Source organism: Rhipicephalus sanguineus, chromosome 4 (genome assembly GCF_013339695.2).
Source record: "Rhipicephalus sanguineus isolate Rsan-2018 chromosome 4, BIME_Rsan_1.4, whole genome shotgun sequence".
NCBI lineage: Eukaryota > Metazoa > Arthropoda > Arachnida > Ixodida > Ixodidae > Rhipicephalus > Rhipicephalus sanguineus.
Genome location: NC_051179.1, coordinates 182,753,871 through 182,770,906, shown reverse-complemented (window position 1 = coordinate 182,770,906; position 17,036 = coordinate 182,753,871). Strand labels below are relative to the sequence as shown.

Below are 17,036 nucleotides of genomic sequence, written 5' to 3'. Positions count from 1 at the left end.
CGCCTCTGGCTCTGTCACTTCGCGAAATAGCTGCGTTCTGCCGCATGAAACAACCGTACACAGAGCAAAGGAAGGAATACAGCCACAGTCTCGAAAGTGGATCGCCAAAAAACCACCGGTGCCATTTTTTGCATTGTTCTGGTGTTCACGTAGCCGGTCATTGAGGCATCGCCCGGTTTGCCCAATGTATTGCTTACCACACGAAAGAGGGAGGCAGTTGAGCGCCATAACCACTGGACCACCGTGGCGGGGCAATTCGTTATACACAAGCGTATACTCAGTGTGCGTGCGGTGACGATCGGCCGCATCGAGGATTCGCAGGCTTTTCGTTTTAGTTCCCTTCTTTATTTCTTTGATTTCCCCCACTGCACAGCTGCATACGTGCCCGCCAGCACTGAAAGCATTATAGAAAGCTTTGGAACATGGCAGAGGAAGTGAAATTGGACTTTTTGTTCATGGACTCCATTTGACGATTAGCACAGATACTGAATTTACCTCCTTTCTCCCACATAGTTCTGTAACGAAGTAAAATTGACGGCGCAGAATCTTATTACTTCCACCTCACTACACCCTAAGGGAGTACAGTTGGTGTGCAGGTAGTATTAAGGAGGATTGTAGCCTTAAAACATCCATTTAGGCTAGTTTGCATTTGCACTGTAAATCTTGCCCGAGTAGCTTGTATCGCATCGCGATAAAATTTCGAAGTATATTTGCCCAGCCCTGATTCTGTTGTTTCATCCACATGAATTCGAATGAAACGTGCATCCACGGCATTTAACTTCAAACAGAATCTCCGTACTTTATTTGACATTCTAAATGTTCTAAAAACATTTAGCAACAAGCAACAATTTCTTGTACATGGCTCATGAGTATAGCACAGCTTCTGTCATATTCACGTAGATAAATTACAGCAAAACCACAACCTTAACCACAACACTGCTACAATGTTGTGTAAAGAACCTAAGAAAACACCGAGAACCCACAAAAGTCACTATGAAAATCAAAAAGCCATAGATCAGACTGGCCGTACAGAATTACGTAGTAGTAAAGGCGTTTACAAGATTCAAAGATAGTGTCACTCGTAGAAAAAGCCAGTTCTCTGCCTTGCTAGGCGTGTCTGCGTCCAGCGTAGCTCCTTCGTGAACTCTATCTCAGAGAGAGCGAGGCGATGACAGGTGTCGTCATTGTCCATGCCTTCTCGTAGTTTGTGCGCCACTACCCGACGACCCGTGGTAGTGGAATCGACGCAGCGCTCCTGCCAGTGCTGCGTGGCGGCCTCAATATTGGTCACTTCTGAGGCAACATGCTCCACACCAAGAGCCTGCAGCTGACGCTCCAGGCGGCGCGCAAAGTGCTCGTAGATGCGCGTGTCGGCTGCGTTGAGCTCGGCGAGCCGAGCGGCTACCCGCGATGTCAGGGTGGTGCGGTTTTGAAGGGCGTTCTTCCGAAACGCTACGACGCTGCGCAGGCTTGGAAGGCACAGATTGTGGCGTAGCAGGACAAGAGACTCGGTGAATCGCTCGGCAACCATCACCACGTCGAATGTCGACTCGACGATGGAAATGAGCTCAGCCACCTGCATTCAGCAAAACACCATAACACCACATGCTTCAACAGTATTACATTTCTTTACCTCAAAATATGCCACCCCACTACGGGGTCGAGTAGACGCCCCAGTGATCATGTTTGCACGAACCACCATGAATTACCGTGAACTTCACCTTCAACTACGTGTATTCAAGAATAACGCGTGCGAAGTGGCGTTCTGGCAGATTTGCTTAGACCAAAGCTACAATTAAGTGTTGTGCATGTTTTATCGATGGTGGGTTGCACGCATACACCTAAAACAAGTAGTCTGCAGCAAAAGCGGCTACAAGTACGGTAAGCGAGCCGTCGGCTCGCATACCACACATGTGCAGCACACATGTTTTCTATAAGTGTGATTTCCTTTGTGATGATGTCATCATAAAATGAAGAGCTGTCAATTGCACAAACGAATACCTGGCAATCACACAATTGGCGCAGTGCAAACGGGGAAACCAACACGAGAGAGAAGATGAAGGCATGGTGCAAATAAATACTGACAGAAACAAAACCACAGTGTCGTGGCAAGGAGGAAGCAATGACTGCCATAACAAGAAATAATAACGTTATACAAAGTAAAGCTAGCACCTCGCTCATTGAGCATCTGACCCGGCGTAAGAAAGCGCGGCCGCTGAAGCTAGCAAAGTGACCTTCGCGCTATTTCTATCGCTTGAATGGAAATTGTGCAGTGAGAAAACAGCACGTACCGAGGTATCGTTTTTTTTTTCATCTTGGAAGACGCCGCTAGGACATTATTCGATAACCAAGAGTTAACCCTCACAACGTGGGCCATTTTACACTACAGATTCTTGGCCCGCAAGTAGAGGGCCAAGGCTATCCTCGAAACTAGCGTCCAGCTGCCAAACGAGAACGTGGCACTTTTAGCGGAAGAAATGACCAGACTGTTTCGCCACGCAGACCCTGTCATGCCAGCAGAGAACATTGTTTGTTTCCTCATAGGATTAAAGCAGGAGCTCTTCGCTGGACTTAAGAGGAAACCACCCAAGACTATTCATGAATTTTTCTCGGAGGCAACAATTGAGAAGTCACTGGAAATGCGTACCCAGCAATAAAATCGCCGTTTGGCGCCAGGCTACGCACACATTCCATCACTCTGCTCAGACGACCTGCGCGACACCGTTAGGGCCGTAGTGCGCGAAGATCTGCGTCGAATCTTCCCGGCGTCCAAGCCTCAAATGGCCTTGATCGAAAACATCGCTCGAGAAGAAATCGAACAGTCGCTCTGTAGACTTCAACCGCCAAAGCCTCAGCCGCAAGCCATGACCTACGCTATGCAGCCCGACGCAACGCTCCCCTTCCGCGCCCACGTCAAGACGCCGCACAGCTACAGTACCGTCGCCAGACGCCGCTGCCACCATCAACGCCATACCAGCCAGTTTGACGGCCAACGCTACGCTAAGAGGAAAGCCGACGTTTGGCGCGCCCATGACCACCACCCACTCGCTACCACTGCGGTGAAGCCGGCCACACCTACCGCCGCTGCCAGTACCGACAGATGGGGCTTCCTAATTTCGCCATCTAGGGAGCCTATATGAACGGCCGTTTTAGGGTGATGTCAGCCTTTGACGCACTAAATGCCGCCAACGCACCGCCGCCCGCCAAAACACAATGTTGCCAGACAGCAACGCTGCGCTGTCATCCCATCTTGGTGCCCGCACTGCGTCTACGCCCGGTTGCGTTTAGTTCTCGACAATACGGCGTCGACCGTTGCGGTAGCGTGTTAAACGCTGCCGGTGAAGCCCTGGATGCTGCGTACCACTCTGCACTAACCGCAACAGAAAGAGCGTGCGGATGTTCCGCTTCCCAGTGAGCCCTGGCCGACGACAACTCTGGCTGGCTCAAGTGAAGCGAGACGGCTGGGAGAGTGCGTCTCGTACTTGCTCTGTGACTACTGCGTATTTCGTTCAGTTGTTTTGCTGCAGCACACGTTATATGTGTTTCATGATGTTCGCGAATGCGTAGATCACGAAGTTGTCGTTGCTGCGTCCACACATTGCGAGTAGGAAGCCTACGAACGGGACGCGTCCCCGCGTCCGTACGGAGACGCGCTCGCTATTCTGGGCTGTCGCCTCCCTTGCGGGAGTTCGCGTCAGCGTAACCTCAGTATTATGTCACCATAGGGCCCCTTATGTCTTTGCCTAAGATGACAAGAAGTATAAAGCCTTCTCATTTCGCTCTATTATATTGATCCTTACCTCGGAAGCTTTCTGCACCTAACGTGCTTTTGCATTGCCTCCGCGATCACAGGCATGCAACTTTTTATTTTCCACTCTCGTAGTTAAGCATTGCCTCCGAGATGGGCACACGTTTCACCAAGCAACGATGGGGTGTGATGAAGTCATCATGTGAGGTCATGTGATGAACTCATCATGAAACGTTATGACACGTCACAATTTTCGGAGCTCTCTGACTTCATGATGACGTCACACGGTCGGCTCCTTGATGACATCGACTGACATTCAGGTCATGCGACTTTCGATGCGCCGTTGGCTCGCACGCATTCACCTATCCAGCACGTGACCTCTGCCTACCTTTATTCCGTTTTATTGAATCATTTGTGTTGACACCGCCGCCGACAGTGTGTGGCGAAATCATCATACGTGTTACGTCATAGTGATTCTCATGATGACGTCATACTTTGGTGTCATACCATGGTATCGCTAATTGATGCATCGCTCGTGTTAACGCCGACGCTGGACGCTGGATGCATCTAAGGCTTTGCCCTAATAAGGCTTTCGCCTGAAAAAGGCCTTTGAACACACAGCAAGTCACTGCTAACCGTGCAGATCGCGAGTAAATCCATTCATGGCGACCCTTGTGGAGAGCAAGAGTGCTTCGCGTAGCTGGAGGGAGCGGCGGCTGGCCCTAATATGGCAGCGCACGGAAACCTATGCTGAATTTGGTGGAAGATGGCAACAGCGTGCCCCATTGCCCGCTGGTTTTGGCTGAGTTTCTTGAAGGCACTTATTAAGATGTCTTCACCCTAAAAACGGCCGTTCATGTAGGCTCCCTATCGCCATCACCATACTGCATCTATAACAGGGTGAGTGACTACGCGACATCGCCGACTACAGCACAGGAGCGCAGTGGACACCCCGGCTGCCTTCCCGATCGCCGTCGCCAGGCCGCTACATCGCAACGCAACGCACGCACTCCAGCGGTATTACCCGGGGTCGTTCCGCGAGCCCATATACGGGAAACTAAAAGGAGCAACCGATGGAGGTACGGTTGCTGCTCCTCGCAATACCGAAGATCCTCTGCCGCCGACGACGCCGCCGCCAGGATACATTAATACCACATCGCAAACTAAACACAGCCCTGACGACGAAACTTCGCGGCCTGAAGACGCGACGTACAAGCAGCGGAACAAGCCGACTTAGCCGTATCCCTACGGCGCCACTTAACCGCAACGCAATACGACGGACTGCCTACCTCGACATGCTATTCGATGGCTACAACGTCACCGCTCTCTTCGACTCTCAAGCCGACGATTCCGTCGTTAGTGGACCGTTCGCCGCGATTTTGAAGAAAGTTCAGACTCCTTTGGAATGGCCCGAAAACCGCACCGCTGCAACCCATCTAATAAAGCCGGCAGGGGTCTGCACAGCAAGTGTCAAAATCAGTAACCGGACTGATCCCGTGAGCACCGTAGTCCTACAAATTACTCCAGTGATGTGATACTTGGGATGGACTTCTTAAGTCGACACGGCGCTGCCTTCGACCTGAGATCCGAGTCCATCACACTAATTTCAGAAAAACTCGCCAAGATGGCTTAGTCGTTCTGGTGCTCGACTGCTGACCCAATGGTGGCGGGACCGAATCCCGGCCTCGGGGGCCGCATTTTCGATTGAGGGAAAAATGCTTGAGGCCCGTTTACTTAGATTTAGGTACACGTTAAAGAGCTCCAGGTGGTCAAGATGTCCGGAGCCCTCCCCTACGGCGTCAATCATATCGTGGTTTTGGGACGTTCAACCCCAACAATCATCAACTAATAAAAAAAAAAAAACATGGCTGATCCCTCTGTCATAGAAATCGACACGAAAGTGAAACGTGTCTTCAAAGTAGTAGTGCTTATTGTGTAGTGATATATGAGAGCTTGTACAATATCTATTCGTGTTTGGCCGCTATAGCACCGTTTGACGTGGATGCACCCATGTTGACGGCATGTCTCTATTGCGACGACTAACGCCCATGATCATGATTAAACCGTTGTGGCAGCTCACGTTGTGAACATATATTTGGACACAGCGAATCGTGAATCCCGCGTAAGGATGATACCAACAATGTCATAATCAACACTGGTACCCGGTATGCACTTCTTCAAAGCGTCGTCAATTAAGGAGAGAAACGGCACGGTGTGCGCTTCTAGCAATGGGTGACTGACGTCTGCGTTCATGCATACACTGCCACACACTGCGCTTCTGCAACACGGGAGGTAGAGGTTCGCAGCCTGAGCCGCAAAGGCGTGCGTCCCGCTGGCCTCTGTCTCGCAGGCTCTGGTCTCGCTCCACCAAGGATCGACATTGGACCGTCGAAATCGCATCTTTCTGCAACGCGTATTGCAGAAGTTTTGTTAGTCGGTGTTCTCGCAGTCGAAGCAGTCGGCGGCGGAGAAATCCCGTTGGTGCATGTGGAAGCTCCACTACCGATGCACGCTAACACGAAGCGAAGGGCAAAGAACGAACTGCGTCAAGGGTGCCTCGGCGACGCCAGCGCGGCCAGTGTACCTCGCTGGTATCGAGACGTTTTAACCATGACCTCCAATGTCGCGCTCAATCTCGGAGTAAGCGCTAGTAAGTGTCGATCGTGAAGGATTACTTCTTTTCCCCTCTCAACAGACGGCGGCACCGCCCCGCTCCTCCCTCCCCCCCGCTCCGCCCCGCCTACCTACACCGCCAACAGAGAGCACCGTGCGAAAGAGAATGTGTGAAAGACATAAGGCGCGTTCGCGCCGCGCCCAGCATCTTCCGAGTTAGCTTTGTCGGTAGGGCGTCAGGCGCTTGCCGTCGCGGCCGCAAAGTCGTGGGTTCGATTCCCAGCGGGGGATCTCTTTCTTGGCTTTTTCTTTCTCACCCGTTGGCGTACATTTTATCAACGTCATACCCGTGACGGATGTACTTGGTGGACCCCGGCATAAAATACTTTCGTGTTAAAAAAGTACTGCCACCCCACATTACGCCATGGAACCACGCAATGAGTGTGCTTGACGAGCAGGTCACTACTCCGCCTCTCTACAGCGTCATAATTTCCGTCGGCACCAAAGAAACCACAGACCACGGTGTAAGAAAAATAATTTAGGTGTGGACACTCTCCGCCCGCCGCGAAGGAGAGCGCGTCCAGATAATGTTCGCCTTTAATACATGCGCCGGCCGCAGTTTCGTGGGGGGCGCTGCGACATGGGGGCTTAAGAAAGCTATTGCGACGAGGCGAACGCGCGTTTTTCTTCATTTTTTTTTCACCTCATTGCATTTTTTTTAACCGTGCACGCTAGCAACTAGAGCAAGGAACGCATACCGCGTTTCTCGCGACCGTGCTCGCACCCGGCGCACATAGCGTCCCTAACAGCGTTGCGTACGTAAAAGCGCGGCGTCTTGCTTAGAGCGCGTGAGCAGTCTTTCTGCTCGCTGACTTCTCACGTGCTCAACGCCGTTACGGACGCTACGCACGCAGCTCGTCTTCCATAGTACATGCGCCGGCCGCGGTTGCGTGGGAGGCGCTGCGACATGGGGGCCGATAGAGTGCCTCGATGCGCGCGCCCCCGCTTAGAGTGGTGTCAGCTTTTGAAAGGGCAGGTGCCGCCTCCTCGGCCTTGGCGGCAGCGTGGCCGCCATTTTGAATCCCCCGCCCGGTCACTTGTGCGTGGCGCGCGTGCTCTTTTTAGGTCGGTGCTCGTTTCCCTCCAGTTTTATGCGCTCGCTACCGTCACCATGGCCGGGTGTTGCGTGCCACAGTGCAGCAATCATTCCAGAAACGCTGGGAGCTGTATCGTTTTAGAAGGTACGAGGTTTCTTTGGACAGTAAAAATCAAACGTGACAAGCGGCATCCGAAGAACACATTATGCACTTGCAGCGTAAGTTTCCGGCCGGTATTTCGAATGCACATGCAAGGATAACCTGCCGGTGTTAACCTTGCGTAATAAATGGACACACTGATATCAGCTACATGCTTAAAATGCTTTGGTTCACGTGTGCATGAATCCTGCATTTTTCTTCCCAAACATTCTTTACTGCACTTGGTTGGTCCTGTATCTGCCTTTGATTTTTGCTGTCGCTATTTTTGTGATTTGAAATGTATCATGGAATATATTGTGCGTGTTTGTGTACAGATCAGAACCTTCTTTTTTCCCAATAAGAATTATTTGTGAGAATTTACGTCCCAAGAACCCCGATATGATTATGAGAGGCGCCGTATATAGTAAAAGGCTCCCGAAATTTTGACCATCTGTTGTTCTTTAACGTGCACCTAAATCTGAGTACGCGGGCCTCTGTCACTTCACCTCCATCGAAATGGGGCCGCTGCGGCCGGGATTCGATCCCGCAACCTTCGGATCACCAGTCAAGCACCATAGTTAAAACCACGGCAGGTTCTTGTTTTTTATATTCCTTTCCGTGTTTCAAGTACGCCTTCTGCGCTGGTCTGATGCCCATGTATGTATGTGTCCAGTTAAATGTTTTTTATCCTTCCCTGTTTTTGTGTTTCAAGGTTGCATTTTCGTCCTGTCTTAAATAATTACGCAGTTTCTGTTTTTTTAATCATTTACGATCACTGTGAATCGACTAGTGGCAGTTGTGTTTTATTGTGTAATTTGCGTTTTATTGCTTCTGGCAGCGCAGCATTAATGCGCAAAAATAAATGGCCTGTACACTGGATATTAACACACACACACACACACACACACACACACACACACACACACACACACACACACACACACACACACACACACACACACACACACACACACACACACATATTCAGTATCTTATTTCTTTCAGCAAGCATAATTTATTTATTAATAATGTAAGAGCTGAAGGCTCATACAGGAATGCGCATACAAACAGTTCTCGCGAAGCGTCTATACAAAGAAGAGGCATGAAAACAACAAGAAGACGGGGAAGCATTGTGTACAGTAGACACGCTATGTCAGTAAAAAAATACAAGAAACAAAGTCAAGTTGTACAATGAGTACGTCATGGAAAACCAGTTAATGAAATAAAAACTCACATGGTCCCTTATGCGTTCGCTTAAGACGGCTCGAAAGTGAAAGCCATCTTCTTCTTCTCAGCTTTTTGCGCACAAAGCGCGGTTTTGCATTGCCTCCAAGATCGGAGGCACCTCACCTGGTTTTGCACTGCCTCCGTGATCTGCCCACTTTTGACCAAGCTACGATGTCATGTGATAACGGCATCATATGACGTCACGCCAAAATTTGTGAAGCCATGATGACGTCATATGGTGATGTCATCACGTGACCATTTTTTCGTCCCTCGTCCTCAACGTCGTGGTATGCTGACGCCGTAGACGCTGGACGCCGACGGTCAAATTTCGCGTTTGATGAGGCATTTAAGGCTTTCGCTTTAAAAATACGTCCGCCACGGTGGTATGGTGGTGACGGAGCTCGGCTGCTGACCCGAAAGTCACGGGTTCGATACCGGCCGCGGTGGTCGAATTTAGGTCGAGGCGAAATGCTAGAGGCCCGTGTACTGTGCGATGTCAGTGCAGGTTAAAGAACACCAGATGGTCATAATTCATGGAGCCCTCCACTACGGTGTGCCTCATAATCATATCATGGTTCTGGCAAGTAAAACCCCAGATATTATTATTAATAAAAGAGACAAATAACCGACGCCGAGCATCTGCCGCACAAAGTGTAATACAGTACTGGAAACACTCAATATTATGTGCATGCAATTGGGCATGCGAGAAAACCTGCAGATACAGAAAAAGAAACTGCAGATACAAAAAGAAAAAGGAAAAGCGCACTGATACTGCGCGCATGCAAAGTTTTACGGCATACTACTCAACAACGTATTCATCGTTTTGATAAGGACTCAAGGTGCAACTCGAGTGCCGATACAGTAGCGGCTACAGATTGTGAGCAAGAAACAATAATGATAAAGAAGCTTTCGTTTCATTTTAGCAGGATAATCGCACCATACTTCCCCTCGGCCCTTTATTCTGTGTACAATATGTATGCTGCCATTTATAATAAACGAGTAAATTGTTTGCAAACTTAGCAAAATGAGCCACCTTAATCGCGCTTAGGTAGCTTCGCAACACTAAATTGTGTGTGTTCATATACATATACTGCTGCTGCTGCTGACATGTATACAAATACTTTAAACGATTGTTTGTGTATTTGGAATGCAGAGCTTACGAGAAAATTAAGTATGGCTTTAGACTCTGTCGTTTCCGGCGTAAGGAAGAGGATTGGTTTTCAATATAACGGAGTCTACGTCTACCTCTAGCGCATAACACATGCACAGGCCGTCAGCTTACATGAATTACATGCTTCCTTAATAAAAATTTAGGCAAAAACAGCAATAAAAGCTGCCCAAGCCTCAAAAAAGAAAAGAAAAAGAGAAAGCTCACTAGCGTGCACTTATTTCGGGACGTATCCGCGCACCGCAAGCGCTTTGTGTAGCGCGTTTCGCATGCTGCCGAGCGGCGGCGGGATTCGCAATGGCGGCCTTCGTAGCAGACGACGCGCCTGTCCTCACCCTCAGCGGAGCGCGCGGGCATCAAGGCACCCTAGGGGCCGAGAGGAGGAAAGAGGCGAACATTATGTGGACGCGCCGTCGGGCGGAGTGTCCACACCTAAATTATTTTTCTTACACCGTGCCACAGACTTAGAAGGCGTCATAGAGGGCGACCAGCACCTGCTGGTGAGTCGCGACATTTGCGTCGCAAGAGGAATAGCCGACCTTCGTGGAGGGAAACCACAGGTGATGCTCACAAATTTTAGCAACGAATAGAAGCACGCCAACAAAGGCATTACTGTCGTCTTTATCGAAGAAATTATGGAAGTCAGCAATGATTTCACCCATTCTACCGAACTTACTCAGATGGCGCAAGTTCCAGAACCTGCTTTTGGCGTCGACGCGAGTCTTATCGAACATAGGCAAGAAGATATCAAAGTCCTGCTCCGACATTACAAAGACTGCGTCTCCTTATTATCGCGAATTCGACAACGCCCGGTTGCCAAACACCGTATTTATAACCGAAGACGATGCCCATCCGCTCCGTCAGAGCCCGTACCGATTTTCTACGCGATAACGCGGGGCCGTTACGCACTGTTACGCGACGACATCATCCACCCTTCCAATAGCCCGTGGGCGTTTCGCGTGTTGGTATTGAAAAAGTAGGATGTAACTGTACGGTTCTGCTTCCACTATCGTCGCTTGAACAAAACTATGGTGGACGTGTTCTCTCTCCCATGGTTAGAATACAACCTAAATCGACTCCACAACGCGAAGTACTTCTCGTCGATGGACTTCAAGACCGGCTACTCGCAAATCGAAGTCGACGAGAGACCGAGAAACTGCCCTTATAACACCAGGCGGCCTGTTCGACTTCAAGGTCATCCCCTTTGGTCTTTGCTCTGCACCTGCAACATTTCAACGTGTTATGGATAGAGTACTTGCCGGCTTGAAGTGACAGGCTTTTCTCGTGTACTTGGAAGACGTCGTTGTGTTTGCCTCAAACTTTCACGAACACCCCCGGCTCCTTGAACCTGTGCTTCAAGAAATGAAGACCTCCGGGCTCACCCTGACGCCAGAGAAGTGTCGCTTTGCGTGCGAAGAGCTCTTGCTCTCTTGCCAAGTGATTAGAAAGTCTCGAGTTCGCCTCGACCCACGGCAAACAGGTGCCATCGCTGCATACCCGTCGCCCACCAACAAGAAGGCCGTATGCCGGTTTCTCGGCTGTTACCAAACCTTAACAGCACTATCATTTTGCGTCGTTATAAGTGCGAGGTCACCCGCCTCATCGTAGAAGCTGAGCATATCGACGCTTTCGGCGATATCTGCGTTAGCGAGCCATTCGGATCACTGCCGACTATAAAGCTAGGTTTCCTGCGAAAACGCTGACAATCCGTTACTCTGCCTCTGTCACTTGTTATGCGGCTGTTTTGTCGGTGACTCCCTCGCGCATGTCTCTTGTTACCACCACGTGATCTTTGTTCACTATTACATTTGTGGTGTATATAGAATGGCAGGGTCAACAAAAATATTGTTGCTGTTAGTAGCGCTGCGTGTGCGTCTTTTGCGTGCCGTCTTTTGTCCTTGTGTCGATTTGGCGCTGCACCCAATTATTTGTTATTGTCAATATCTGGCGAAATGCGCGGCAGAACTTTTAGACCGCTCCGTCGTCTACCCCGTCAGAAACACGCACCTAGTTGGCGTGCGTTATTAACACATAAAAAACGCAAGACTCCCAGATGCATACGCTGGAATGCCCTGTATCTCCTTCTACACTGCTGTGCCCGCGAATTTATAGCACACTCTGATCGATTATTCAACCACATCTGCACAACGTCTAGGTGGTTCCACTCAACACAGGCTGCCCGCATTTGATTTATTAAGTGTACATTAGACGATAATTTATAAAAGAATTGCGCACAATAGCAAGAGCCCTGAAAATTATGCTGCCGGCGAAAACCATCCAACGATGCTCACGAGAGTAGCATATTGGACTAGTTGCTTATACAATAATGCATTGACGTTCCTGGGCACCGAGAATGCAAAGGGAACGACAGAAGACCGAGCAGCAATTCATGGCCACAGCTATACGAGCAGCAACTGCAGCCACAACTATAGCGCTCTAATGGTGGTCTGATGTTCTTCGTTCTCTCGTTTCGTTTTGTTGCGCTATGCACGACCACACCTCCGCATCGGCAATATTCACCAATGTTACCGATTGTTTCCGTGCATGGACCACTGCATACAGCCTTACTATGCACTTATCAGAAAAAATTGGGTAAATTTACCGGATACAAGAATTGGGAAGCTCACGACCAAGCAGAACGACATATAATTGTGACACATGCTATGCCTTCAATTACAGCAGCGCGAGTGAAATTCCGTAGATCGTCCCAATATACCAAATACGACCTCGTTACCAAAAATATACACACCTGGAGAGGGCAAGATTCTTCGTGTTTTCTCTGCTGCGCATGTAGGGCGATTGATCTAATATATTGTAGAATCAAGATTTCGCATGCTTATGGATGATTGTAGATACCTAAGCACGTAATATTATTAGAACAACATTACTGTCGTCGTCGGTTTGGGTGCTCACGCTCTGTCTCATAACTTCCGTACAGACCGAATAAAGATGCATACTTGGAAACGTACGTAGTCGGCGATGTTTGCGAGCAAACAAGTGACCTGGGTTTACTATATTCGGATGGAAACGGCATACTTCTAATCATCTCAATAACCGCTAGTATCGCTAAATATTTCTTCATAATTGCGGAACCTTTATGCTAAAATTGTGGTTCCTCCTCCGCATAAGTTGTGACAATGCACACAATGTGAATTTGGCCTGCTTATTGTCAGCATGTATTTCAAGAAAGTGAATGATTTTACTGTGCACAACGCAGAAGCGTACCTTTTCTTGGTTGTCAAAATCTTCCGGGTCCATGCCTAGGTCAAACGCCATCTGGTTGAAGCCGAGGTTTCCGGCGAAACGCGTCGTTTGAAGTTCACGGACGTGCTTTTCGTTGAAGACAAACTGTTCGAGTGGCTCGTCGCCGAAGTGGCGCTGAAGAGCGTAGTAGTCGTACAAGGAGCGAAACAGGTCCACCGGCCGCCTCACGATGGTCACAAAGCGCGTCTCGTTTCCAGTCACCGACAACAGCGCCTCGCGCTCAAAGCGCATGTGCATAGCTACCAGGCTTGAGGACATGCCGGCCGCGGTCAGGTTCAGCAACTGCGCAAATACCAGAGGGATTTCCTACTGAGAATGTAGTGCGTCATCTTGCAATGAATTTGCGTGCTTGCTCTAGAACTCCACTTCCTGTAAATGATCCACAATATTGAGGTTTTATGCTACATATTTATGACGGGAAACATACACTAAAGGGTTGCTCATAGACAACATTTCATGCTAAATAAGGACAAAAAATTCGGCGATTTGTATTAAATTTATGGTTCGACAGCGCAAAAGAACAATGACGAAAGAGCAGACTAGAATTCGTGTCATTTTGCGCTAATAGACCATGAACGGATTTGATGCTCAGGTTTAGAGAATGACAATACTGGCTTCATTTTACTGTCTCTCAGATGGGTTAGTATTCAATACATTTGGAAGCACTAGTTGGTGAGCTATTGAATCGGTCAACAAACGTACAGAGTACTCCTATACGTTGAAAAAATATCGTTGATTCCACTTTCAAAGGAATCATTCATAACGACAGTGAAACTTGCCTCCGTAGAAGTCCATGCGGATGCGTTCAACAACAGCAAATACAATGCGTGCATTAACGCTGCGTGCATTGCTATTCGCAATGCCCACGAACTGTAGGTGGCGCGCTGTGCTTTTCAAGATGGCGCCAGGAGGAGGGTCAACCGGTTTGTTAGCATAGGAAAAGATAGTACGTGCGGACGTACGGCCCGTGCCACTTTCACCGGATGAAGTCATGAGCTGCGCTGAATTAGATATGAGACTAAAATACTTTCCCAAACCATGGAAAGTGCAAAGTACTCGCAACCTAATTATTTGCTGCGGTGTGAAAGGTCATATTACAGCTCCGTTACCGCACATAACGATGCTTTGCGAAATCCTGTGCGTGCTACATGAAACTGCATGAACTAAAATTGACGTATGAGCTGAACGGCACTCCGAGGTAGTACGTACCGAGCCTGCCTGACGGATTTGCCGCAGTAGTAGGCCGCCAGCAAGTAGCGTCATCGCTGCTGAACGGGACCGCACGTTTAACGTGGTGATGGTTTGCAAACATAATACGCCGTCGTCATTGCTTACGCAGTCGGGAACGCGGAGTTACGTCTTCAACGGAACACGAGCATCTAACATCCCATTCAGTAGCGCTTGTGTCACAGCCATGCTGAGACTCTAGCCGTGTGCAATTCACTTCACTCGCATGTTGCAGATTCGATCAGCACGATGCAAACATGAATATTGAAAAGAATGCACACGTATCCTTTTCGCAACGTCGAAGAAGTTAGCCGAGAGCCGTGGATTGTGGCCGTGACTGCACGTTCCATCGCTCTAACCATTTCGCTTCGCTGGTCGAGCTCGAGCGTGTTGGCGATGCGGCGCTCCATAACATCCACAATAATTGTGACACATGCAATGCACAAGAGGAACTATGCTTTTATTCTGATCTCGCTCAAGGATATTATACATTAAATACAATCAAAGTGACGAGCGTGAAAGAACATTAACGCACGAGGGGACGTGAAGTGCAACTCGCTCCTCGTGAGTTGGCAGCTGATCGTTCATCGTCTACGTCCAGTGAAAAATCCTCGTCGTCAAGACGGTTTCTTTCAACATCAATGCTGAAAGCAATCTGAAGAATTTCCTCCGCCGAACGACTTCGACCACTCCGCGTCACCACGTTTACAATCAGAGAGACGTCTGGGCGTGAAGAACATTTTGCCGATTTTGCTCTCAGATCGGTCAACGAGCAAATCGCTTGCAGTGTGCTGCCACCTAGAGCACTGCACGGGCCGGATTTTACGGCCCGGGCCCGGCCCGGGCCCACTTTATGAAGCCCGAGCCCAGCCCGGGCCCGTGGTTCCAAGCCCGGACGTACATGACCGAACCCAGCCCGAGCGCGGCCCGGGCCCGGGCGTTCATTACTAAACTAATCCAGGGCGCGCTTGTTCATGACCAGGCCCGACCCGGGCGCGCTAGAGGATATTAGTTGTTGTTGATGATTATTAATGATGCCGTGCGCTTTGTAGCGGGCGATCGGACGTAAAATACGGTGTGTAGATACATCAAAATGTTGCTTTGCCCGAGGTGGTAGCTCAGCGGTTAAGCTGTTTCGTTGTTAAGTCCTAGGACGCGGGTGCGATTCCCGCGGCCACGGCGGCCGCAATTTGGTGGGGGCCAAATGCAAGAACACCCGTGCATATACTTATTTGCAGGTGCACTTTAGAGAACTCGAGGTGGTCGTAATCATAGTGTGGCTTTGGTACGTAATACCAAGGAATATATATATATATATATATATATATATATATATATATATATATATATATATATATACAGGGTGATTCCACGTAAGATCGAACAAACGATGGCTGGTCGACCTCTCAAATTTATTTCAAAATTTTATATATTATTGCCTGATGAGTGGAAAGAAGAGATCCGCAATTTGTTTTGCCGCCAAAAATTTTTTCGAACCACAGGAAATCAATAATGACGAAGAGGTGGAGTGGAGCGCTCATCCGCTCTGCTGTTTTGGCCAACTTTCGTTATGAATTGCTCAAAATATATTAAAGTTAGGTAGCTGAAATTTATTTACCTAAATATATGCATGTTTTTGCTTCTGCTCAGGTATTTTTAGTTTTTATGTGTGGTGTAGTTATTTTTATAAAAAACCTCAAAAATGGCCCAATCGGCAAAATTTTCTTTACTTTGAAGGTCTTTATCTCAAGAAATCCTTGTGGCAGAGAGACAAAAATTCTGCATTACGTTCTTCGCATGCTTATCTACCAAACTGCCAAATCTTCTATTTATATAACTTTTCAGTAAAGAGATATGATCGGGCTAAGTTCAAGAAAACACCGAACAATGGAAAATTCTGACGACAATTAAAAAAAAAAAACCCATTTTTTAAATTTCTTAAACTTTGTCCACTTATTCTCCTCCACATCAGCTTTCACAATCATTAAAAACATGTTGCATAATGTCGTTGCACTAATAGTTACGGCCCCTCTAATGAGACCCTTAGGCAAGGAAGGGCAATTCCAGCTTCTTGCCCTAGCAAGTGTATAAAATGCAGCAAGGATTGAATTTCTTTTTATTAAAAGGCCAGCAGGTACCTAAAAAGGTGTCGCCGGTACTGTAGACGTTAATTTTGAAATACTTTGGTCACTGCAGCGGCCACGAGCGCGGAGCTACCGAGTAGGCGCGCGCGCACTCGAGATGCTCGTTGTAAGAGACGGCGCAGTGAGAGCTCGTTCTCGCGTCCTCAGACCGATTGAGTTCGAAACAGCAACACCTCTCGGGTGACTTGAACGCACGTGCACCGGTAGTCGCAGTGATCTGGTTAATTGCGTCGATTTCTTTTTCAGGGGGCATAAGTGTGTCATCGTTAAACTGTGCGTTCCGTGAAGATCTTTCATTGCAGTGGTAGCAAAAGCACGCGTAGCACAAGTAGTCCGTCTCACTGACAGTCACTGATCTTTCAGGCGTTAAACGTTCCTTCAAAGCATTTATGTCTAGGTCGGTAACTCTG

The 17,036-nt window shown here is 48.7% G+C and overlaps 1 protein-coding gene across 1 annotated transcript in view; it reads right to left on the bottom strand.

Annotated features, from left to right (window-relative positions):
• Positions 1-791: 791 nt before the first annotated feature.
• LOC119391900 (galactose-3-O-sulfotransferase 4) overlaps positions 792-17,036 on the bottom strand; it is a 37,289-nt gene continuing 21,044 nt past the window's right edge. The window contains exons 3-4 of the mRNA XM_037659550.2: positions 13,217-13,537; positions 792-1,576 (exon numbers count right to left, since the gene is read on the bottom strand). Of these exons, the coding sequence (XP_037515478.2) occupies positions 1,076-1,576; positions 13,217-13,537 (822 nt within the window). The 3' untranslated portion in view covers positions 792-1,075. The remainder of the gene's footprint in view (positions 1,577-13,216; positions 13,538-17,036) is intronic.